The following is a 10,067-nucleotide window of genomic DNA, read 5'->3' as shown; positions in this document are numbered from 1 at the left end:
GAGACAGAGAGGGCAAGGAAGAGAGCCAGAGCTCCAATGGGCTGCTGCTGATGACTGTCGCAGGCCTGAGCCCCAGGCGGTGTGAAACAAATCTGCCAAAGACTATCTGAATCCCTTCTAAAATGGCCACACTCAAACTGTTCGATTTACACAAACGTTCCACAGCACTTACGTGTACTGTGCAGTAAAAACTCAGTTTGGCGACAAGAAATATGTATGATAATAACATACTGAAATGCGTTCAGATTTGGCATAGTTACTGGTGGGGACAAATAGATGGGTTTTTGACATTTGGAGGGAAATGTCCTTACCATCCACCCCTAAATCTACGCCTGTGTAGGCAGCAACAATGAGAGTTGTCTAGACAATTCCAGTGACGATCAGATTAGGGGTATTGGTTGCACATATCATTTTTAAGTGGGTCCCCACCAATGTGGAATGCTGGGGATGCTCCTCTGATTTGGAACTCTGGATATCTGTGTCTATCATTCATTTGCATACTTTTATTTTGATCTCTACTCTTACTGCATAATTGTATTCCGCCTATGGTCTGCACCTCTCTGTGGCCCCGATCGTCTATGGAGGAGGGGATCCCTCACTGAATTGCTCTTCCCAAGGTTTCCTAGTCTTTAAGTGTCTTAGGTTGACTTAGGTGTAGTTCTGTGGGTAGATATTAAGCCATCTGTGACATTGCTTGTAAAAAAAAGGCTATACAAACACATTTATATTTTATTTAGAAGGTATTTATAAATCATATAAAATTAAGCACTATTCCCTTTATGCTTGTACAGTGATAAGAAATACAATAATTAATTGAATGACACCCTGCAGTTTATTCTCTGCATGTCAATAAACCTGTGAATAGTAGTCCATGTAATGCGATTAAATTAATTGATTATTTACAGACAGCATGGGGGTGGTATTATTAAGTACTCTTATAGTATACGTTACATACAACTCCTTAAAATAAAACAGACCGTATGGTACAGAGTTTAGGAAAAACAGTAATCGTGTAACGCCCCCTAGTGGACATTTATTATACTGCCAGAACGCAACATAAGAAACTTTCATTAACACACAGGATTACAAGTGTCACTTTCCAATAAGGGCAGCCGTAATTAAATAAGGAGATACAGTCCCTCATTCTACAATCTCCATTGTATTGTCCAGCAAGACAACAAGTGGCGGCAGAGGGCGAAATCACTTTGTGTCTCCACTCGAATCACCGAACTGTTTGACTGGTTGTCAGTCAAATCGAGTGGTCAACCCACACTTAGAGGGGCGGGTTATATATTAAATCAAATGTAGCCTAAAGACTTACAATATATAATAACAAGTAATATAATTAGTAACACATTTTAACATAAATAAATAATAAGGACTTTACTTAGGCTAACTATTCAACAACATTAATTAAATTATTAATATAGCAGCATCTATGGATGACATTTTATGGTTTGATTTTATCGACTACTCTTTGTCTTATGCCTAGAATATGAAATGAATGGAATGTCAAAATATGTCAAAGTCATACAGTATTATATGTGCCATACAAGACAGGAACTTATGTCAAGTGATTGATGTTTCATATCGGGGAGAAAAGAACGGGGACTTCGAAACATGGTGCTTGAAATGACAAGAATAGTTGAGTCCGCCACTTCTTTACAGAGTGCTTCTAAAATGAAAAGGTTGATAAAATTCCTAAGCACATGCCTACTTGTGTTACCTCATTTGACTTTAGTACATGGGGATATTACAGATGGCAACGCAGAACACTTAAAACGAGAACATTCTCTCATTAAACCGTACCAAGGTAAGCTAGTATAATGTTAGCTAGGCAAGCTAATTAGCTTGCTACAGTGTAATGTCTTGCACGTCCCATTCTCTGCCATATTTATTTCTAGGATGGCTCAAAATATGTTGATGCGTATGTTACTAATTGATAGAAGCTAAACCAAATAGAAAGCTAGAAGAGTATGACTGTGAACAAAACACCTACGAGTATGTGACTGCGACTAGCACTACGTCTCATAACCTTTTATACAGTATGGCATTGAATTAAACGTTCGGGGAATTTTTGTATGGTGTTGCATGAAAAGCTGCTTCACTCAGTGGCACTGGAAGTTTTAGTTTCACCTCATCCAAAGAGTATACGTTATTTGAATCATGTGCAGCTGATGTGTAGCCTGTCGGTACCCTATGTTCAATATGTGATATTCAACTTAGTCACCACCCGATCCGTCCTCCCGGAAGTAGCAAGGTCCTGTTCTGGCTGTCAACGAATGTAAATATTTACCTCGCGCATTTGTAACATATTGTTAAAACATGTGTTATTCTCTTACTCACGGATAAGTTAAAGAATGCGTATGAACAGTGGAAATGCAGTTAAATAAGTCCATGAGCGACATGATTACTGCCCCATAAGCACTGCCAATGCACACTCTTTTTGCTTCGCCATGGTGGGACAATGGAAGTGATTAGCCTATTCATATATTTTCCAGGTATTGGAACCAGCCCGTCCAGTCAGTGGGATTTCTGGGGTAGCACCTTGGTAACCAGCCAATATGTAAGATTAACACCTGATGAAAAAAGCAAACAAGGCTCCATTTGGAACACTGTGGTAAGAACAAACTTTTACAAGCTTTAACAAAAACTCTGGGCCTCAAACTAAACACATTTGCAGGAAGAACAGTTAACACCTAGCAGTTAACCATGTTTCATCTTTAATATTAGTCTGTGTCCCGAGAAACCAGCACCTACTGTTAAAATGCGAGGATGATTCAGAACATGTAAATGGCATTGAATGATCATGTTGTCAGTGTCAAGTCTTATTCTCGATATGCAGCCATGTTTTCAAAAAGACTGGGAAATGCACGTGCAGTTCAAAGTTCATGGTTCAGGGAAGAAGAATCTCCATGGTGATGGCATTGCCATCTGGTACACAAAAGAAAGACTGCATCCAGGTAATGTTGCTGGCAGATTTCACAAAATCTCATTTCATTCCATCCTGCATTGCTTTTTTTATTTTTATTTGTCATTCATGATGTCTTTGCCTCTGCCTCCATTCAGGCCCAGTCTTTGGAAACCAAGATCATTTTGTTGGCCTTGCTTTATTTTTGGATACCTTCCGCAATGACCTCCATGGAATGGATGTAAGTGACTGTGTTAGCTATGTGACTCATGTAATTTTTTTATTGCAGGGCCTGTGTTTAGCAGCAATTCTAATTTCCACGGGCTGGCCATATTTATAGACACATATCCTAATGATGAAGTCTCAGACGTGAGTTTATGGACTGTATCGATTTAATTTACAATCCAGCATGATGTTTTATGTTGTTTTGAACTTATATTGGTGTTTTTACCTTAATAGAAAACAGAATGTGGTTTTATACAGTACTGTGCAGAGGTCTTCGGCACCTAAGTGTTTTTTTACTCAAATATTATATATATATATAATATATTAAGTATTTCATTTTTTGCCTTCTGTATTTGTGCTGCAGTATAAAAGTGCAAGGTTGCTAACATTTGTGTTTAGTCTTAAAAAAAATTCTGCTTAACTTTTTTTGGTGTGCCTAAGACTGGCACAGGATTGTATAATGTTTTTGTCTTCTGTATTCAGCGGAAGTATTAAAGTTAAATATTTTCTTTCCATTTTTGATATACTTTTTAAACATATAAATGGACTTTTCCACAGTACTGTATATGGACGATAAGCTGTTTTGAGTCAACCAACAGTTGATTTACTTTGCCCCTTTTTCTTCTTTTTCTTCCCTTGTATTTCAGCGGTCTTTCCCTTACATCTCAGCAATGGTGAATAATGGTACCCAGCCATACGACCATGGAAAAGATGGACGTAACTCAGAGCTAGGAGGCTGCTCGGCTGAAATAAGGAACAAGGACCATGACACATATCTGGCCATCCGCTACTCCAAAGGCAGACTGACTGTAAGAAGAATTTTGTGGAGCTCAGCTGAACAATGTCTACAGTGATTCCAGACAGATATCTTTGACATGGATTTTACATGGAAAAAGCAGGTGTTCTTATGGTTTGGTACACTTAGTGTACATATTAGCTTTTAATTAAATCCAATGCACTGTTCATCAGTAGTAAGTTTTCAAATAATTTTATTACCATTGGCGTTATATGGCAGTAGTGGTTTGGAATATCTGTATCATACAACGTTGATGTGTATTTCATGGGTTAAAGATTGATCCTGCAACCGCTAATTTGTACTCATTATCTTATTGATGAGCTACAATATCATGTTAAATAAGTCATTGTATCTGACCTGAGTATCTGTGCTTTAATTCATTTGGCATTTTCCTAGGTGATGGTGGATGTTGATGACAAGAATGAGTGGAAAGAATGCATTGACATAGGAGGTGTCCGTCTGCCAACTGGGTATTACTTTGGGGCATCTGCTGCCACCGGGGATCTTTCAGGTAGGTTAAGAGTGACCAGGTTGAGGTTCACCTGGGTAATCCCTGAGGTTGTTTTACTTCAATTCTTTATTTCAAAGCGTATTAAATGAATATATGAAGGGTCCGGATATTGATACTTTGTGTGATATTTTCTCTATCAGACCATCATGACATAATCTCCATGAAGATGTATCAGCTTATGGTAGAACATACTACTGAGGAAGATAGTCTTGACTGGACAAAGATTGAACCCAGTGTGAGCCTGCTGAAGTCCCCCAAAGGTGAGGCAACATGGCACTAATGAACCAATAGAGTGCAGCAAGATCTTTGTCAAATTGTATTTCCATATTTCCACTGTGAATCATTGATTCTTGCATAAAGCCAACACATAGTGTTTAGAGGTTAAAGTAAATACTTTAACCCTTGTGCTGCCTTCGGGTCACATGACCCAAAGCTTCATAACGAACCATCGTTGTGTTTACCAAATTTTACCCAATACAAAAACAAATAAAAATAATTTTCTTTTAACCTTCGCAATGTGGGGGGTCTGAGACAGCCCAACAGTTAAAAGAAAATGCTTCACTTTGTTTTTGTATGCGGTAAAGTTTTCGCAATACGACGGTGGGTCACAATGATTGATGGGTCAGAATGACCCGAAGATAACACAAGGGTTAATACGTTTATGAAAGGAGTTTACTATTAATCTAATTTGTTGCAACTCTGCACATATTTGTAACCACATTAGAGATGAACCAATAGCATTCTTTTAGATAATTGAATAATAGAAATGTCCACCTCTTATTTTCAGACAACATTGATGATCCAACCGGCAACTTTCGAAGCACACCTCTGACAGGCTGGAAGGTCTTCCTGCTTTTGCTATGTGCACTTCTGGGAATTGTAGTTTGTGCTGTTGTCGGAGCTGTTGTTTTTCAGAAGCGACAAGAAAGAAACAAAAGGTTTTACTGAATAAAGAGCTATTCTTTATGTCAATTTGGGAAGAAACCAACTAACTGAGTCAACAGATTCAATGTGAATTTTGTAGATATGTTCAATTGTTTATATCATTGAAGCACTGCGATAAAAACAAATTATAATTATTATGAAAAGACCACCAGTGATTCCTGCTTGTCTTGTAAATGAGGGTCTTTGGAATGGTTTTTTTTTTATTTTTCTATTCACTCACTCAGTTTTTTGGGTTTATCAGAACAGGGCAGTACATCACACAGAACCTTCCTTTAGTTTCGAATACAACTCAAACTACATTCAACAAAATTATTTTTAGACAGATGTAAAAAGATTTTATTACCTCTTAAATTTGACCAGTCTCTGATGAAGTTTGTTTTCTATGTGCTGAATATGCGTTTTCTTTTTAAATTCAAATTTGGGGATTAATCCAGGGTCATTTACTTGTAACTTATGCAGGTTTTGCCTTTTCAGGCTTCAAGCTTCTTTGCCGACTCAAAACAAAGACCCATTTGGGCTTACATGCTGCAGTAGATAGCTGAGAAATATATATAAACATATCAGAAGTTACATAAAGTGTAACTCAGCTTCTACGAAGTGAGATGTTGATGATGGCCAAATTGGACTTTTTCTGTCTAGATTTTTGGTTTAAGCATGGTTGTATTCAGAGTTACCAGGTGATTTGGGGGGATACATTTACTAGACTTGTCTAGATTTCTTCGTGGTGGGACTTCATTATTGTGCATCAGAAGTTGTGCAGTTCTTTTTTTGTAGTAATTTCCGATCCATGATTTTTGAGTGGAATGTGCAAAAATAAATGACCTTCTGTACAGCTGAGTCAACCAACGGAATTGTTTTATTGATTTAAAAAAAATAAACAACTCCACTGCTTTTTCTTATGTGTACTTCTCTGTAAATGGTCATACTTCTAGTACAACTCTACTTTGAGAGTTGGTTCAGGTTTACCTCGGAGTATAAGGTCATGGATGAAAGCTGAGTAGGACACATGACATGAGTGAAATGATTAAACTACATAATACCAATAAACATGCCTCACAAGCATTAAGTCAACCTCTACTGCGTGACGCCTGATTCACAGCTCCTCATCCTGCTGGTCAGTAGAGTAGTGCCTGTCACTAAATGTGCTAAATGGAGATGCAGCCATGTCTTCTACACCCACAGTAAGCTGTAATAGAATGGCCTGTGTTCTGTAAAATAATTCTGAGTGGTGATTGGACGACGGTCATGCATTCTAAGGTTACGTGGCATTAATGAGTTCGCGCAAACTCAGTCAACAACTTCGTGGTTACAGGCAGGGAGATGGCCGTCAAAATGCAGTCTTGTGTGTTGTCACTTTTACTTTTGAACGTTTATTACAGTTTTGTCTCATCTCTCTACTTTCACATCGGGGAGACCGAGAAAAAATGTTTTATAGAAGAAATTCCAGATGAAACAATGATCATTGGTCAGTATAATGCCTTGTGATATGGGCTTTCGGTTGCTAGCAGCTAACAGTTGCTAAAAAGTTAGCTATTCAGCTAGCTAGCTAGAATAGCCTTTTACCAGTAACTTAGCTAGAACTTGCTTGGCCAGCTGAACCACAACGTGGTGGTTGCATGACAAACGTCAAGGAGAGCCAGCATTATGAAATTACCTTGAATACAGAGTTATATGTAGTAACTCCCAACTCAGTCTCACAATTGGCAAGCTAGCTTACTAAAACGTTATCAAGGAAGAGCTACAGGGGAAGTGGCTTACCAGAACATGCTTTAGTTAGGCATTCGTTGCTGTGTAAGACATGCATGTACGTATCTAATAACTGTCTAGGATGTAACATTTACATTTATTTATCTATGTAATTCCTAGTAAGCTGTCCCATAGAAGTCTGTATGCATTTTACCATGCAGGAAACTACCGCACACAGCTGTATGACAAGCAGAAAGAAGAATACCTGCCAGCCACGCAGGGACTGGGCATGTTTGTTGAAGTGAAAGATCCTGACGAGAAGGTGACGTGTCAAATCATTAGACAAATTTGAGAATTTATGAAAATGTTTTTCATTGTTTGCCATTAGCTCTATGGGAATCACCTCACAGAGCAAGTAAGAAACTGTGTTTTCATTATGATGGTTTGTTGTTTTGTGAATATGCTTTTCCTCCCTATAGGTGATCTTGTCGCGGCAGTATGGCTCAGAGGGAAGATTCACATTTACATCTCACACCCCTGGAGAGCATCAGATATGCCTCCACTCCAACTCCTCCAAGTTTGCCCTCTTTGCTGGGGGAATGCTTGTAAGTTGCCCATTTATATGCATCACTCGTTTCTTTGAATAGACGTGACAGTAAACATATATGGTGAGATGGCTGAGCGGTTAGGGAATTGGGCTATTAATCAGAAGGTTGCCGGTTCGATTCCCAGCCATGAAAAATAACGTTGTGTCCTTGGGCAAGGCACTCCACCCTACTTGCCTGGGGTGGAATGTCCTGGTGCTTACTGTAAGTCGCTCTGGTTAAGAGCGTCTGCTAGATGACTATGTAAATATGGCGTCATCGTAATCTTACTGAAATCCATGTGGAAGTTGCATTAAGCCCCCCCCCTCCCCCAAATTGAAAAGTGTCTTTTGTTTTCTTCACTGAGCTAAATGTTGTGTCTTTAGAGGGTTCACTTGGACATTCAAGTTGGGGAGCACACGAACAACTACGCAGAGATAGCAGCCAAGGACAAACTGACTGAGCTGCAGCTGAGAGTGAGGCAGCTGGTGGAGCAGGTGGACCAGATCCAGAAGGAGCAGAACTATCAGAGGGTAAGCCTGAGTCACGTCCTCACTATGCTTTGGACCAAGAGTTTCAATGCAACAAGCTCCGTGTTTGTTACTGAAGAACCATCAGAGGTACGGCAATAGACTGGTTATAGATGCGTGACAAATGAAAGGGAAAACTAACAATGATTTGTTAGTAAGGTGCTGGGCCACTACAAACTTGCCAGAATACCTCTTAAAGTACGTTGGCATGGATTCTAGAAGTCTCTGGAGGGGGATGGCACACCATTCTTTCAAAAGATATTCCCTTGGTGTTTTGATGATTGTGGTGGAGACCGCTGTTCAACACGTTGGTCACATAGGTGTTGAATGAGGTTTAGATGGGTGATGGCGAAGGCAATAGCATATGGTGTACATTATTTTCATACTTGTGAAGCCATTCAGTGACCCCTGAGGCATTTTCATCCTGGAAGAGACAACTCCCATCAGAATAGAAATGTTTTTGCATAGGATGAAGGTTATTGATTTGAACTGTCAAGAATATGGGAAAGGACTACTCTATTGTGTATTGGTCTTTGTAATGAGGAGTTTATGCACTGCAATCCATCCCATAATATGCCTCTATGCAGTTGTCTTGCATTGACATTCTCGGTCACCTGAGGAAGGGTCTTGGTTTAGTTTGTTCTTACATAATTGTGCTAATGCTTGTTTTGTTTTTTGTTGTTTGTCTTGGGCAGTACCGGGAGGAGCGCTTCAGGCAGACCAGCGAAAGCACTAACCAGAGGGTGCTGTGGTGGTCCATTGTTCAGACTCTTATCCTGGTGGCCATTGGTTTCTGGCAGATGAGACATCTCAAGAGCTTCTTTGAGGCTAAGAAACTAGTGTGAGTGTGTCAGAGAGAAGTGTGAAATTGTTTATGTAGTCATGCAAAAAACATCAGTCAGAAGGTGTCATTCTCTCAAAGGTAGCTTATGTTTAAAGACTTGCAAAAATGCCATCCTGAGTGTAAACCAACCTAATGGGTCTTCTTTTTATTTTATTTTATTTTTTTGAGTCTTTTTTTCTTTCTTTTTAGGTACCTAATTTCTGGGAAAGCAGACCAAAATGTATTTATTTCTCACATTTATAACAGGCAGATTCCCCCCCCCACTGAAATCTCACCATCATTGTATATATTTTTACATGCACAGCAGTCCACTCGCATACATACACCCTCAGCCGTCTCAAGAGAACAATTGTTTTCATACTGATTACATTGCTATTTCCTTGAAAAGGGTATGTGTTACTGGCCATTAGAGATCCCAAAATTTCTTTTTAGAAAGAATGTACATTGAGAGATTATTTTTTGGTAATGTGCATACTGATGTATTTTATTATGCTCAATGTGAATGTATATTCAACCTGTGTAAGTGAGTGTATGGACTTCCATAAATCATTGCAATTGAAATTGGTAATCTCCAGTAGATATTCTGTGTAAAATTGTACATTTCTGAGCCGGTATGTGAAAGGGGAAACCTAACATGGTGGTAGTGCCAAGTACCTTGTAGACACTTTGGTTGTAGGTATCTGGTATTTTGTCAAAGAAAAACATTTGTGGATAAACTATGCATTTGTTCTAGAAGGAAATGTGTTTCTACCTGTCATGTTTAAGACAATGGTAGATATGCTAATTGTCTTTCGAATTTGTTCGATTTTGCAAACTTATTTCTCCCTTCATATACAGCAATCAAATGTTTCCTCATTTTGTTTTGTCTGCAAGTTCTCAGGTAGAGTTTCTCTATACAGACACGTCATAGGCCTGCTCCATTTTTAGCTGACTGAAACCTGAATAATCTTGTCTTTAAGTTGTTATTTTGGTTTAGAAATGAGTCAATGCTATACATCAGTGTTATACACTTTTGAACTCATCTGGATAAATTGA

The 10,067-nt window shown here is 38.8% G+C and overlaps 2 protein-coding genes across 3 annotated transcripts; both read left to right on the top strand.

Annotated features, from left to right (window-relative positions):
* The first annotated feature begins 1,612 nt into the window (after positions 1-1,612).
* On the top strand, positions 1,613-6,283 carry lman2 (lectin, mannose-binding 2). 2 transcript variants are annotated; one of them, XM_067248002.1, is made up of 8 exons: positions 1,613-1,813; positions 2,502-2,620; positions 2,846-2,963; positions 3,070-3,152; positions 3,784-3,945; positions 4,329-4,443; positions 4,584-4,703; positions 5,231-6,283. In XM_067248002.1, the coding sequence occupies exons 1-8, from the start codon at positions 1,621-1,623 to the stop codon at positions 5,389-5,391; spliced, it is 1,071 nt and encodes a 356-aa protein (XP_067104103.1). In that variant the 5' UTR covers positions 1,613-1,620; the 3' UTR covers positions 5,392-6,283. The 2 variants fall into 2 exon arrangements, with proteins under 2 accessions (XP_067104103.1, XP_067104104.1); XM_067248003.1 differs by lacking the exon at positions 3,070-3,152 and adding an exon at positions 3,201-3,280 and having other exon boundaries at positions 1,622-1,813.
* A 400-nt stretch (positions 6,284-6,683) lies between these two features.
* Positions 6,684-9,237, top strand: tmed9 (transmembrane p24 trafficking protein 9). The gene is made up of 5 exons (XM_067248304.1): positions 6,684-6,853; positions 7,296-7,396; positions 7,554-7,679; positions 8,045-8,191; positions 8,884-9,237. The coding sequence occupies exons 1-5, from the start codon at positions 6,709-6,711 to the stop codon at positions 9,031-9,033; spliced, it is 669 nt and encodes a 222-aa protein (XP_067104405.1). The 5' UTR covers positions 6,684-6,708; the 3' UTR covers positions 9,034-9,237.
* The last annotated feature ends 830 nt before the right edge of the window (positions 9,238-10,067 follow it).

This window comes from Osmerus mordax, chromosome 12, assembly GCF_038355195.1.
Source record: "Osmerus mordax isolate fOsmMor3 chromosome 12, fOsmMor3.pri, whole genome shotgun sequence".
Classification (NCBI taxonomy): Eukaryota; Metazoa; Chordata; class Actinopteri; order Osmeriformes; family Osmeridae; genus Osmerus; species Osmerus mordax.
The sequence above is the reverse complement of the archived record's forward strand: the minus strand, read 5'-3'. Positions and strand labels throughout refer to the sequence as shown.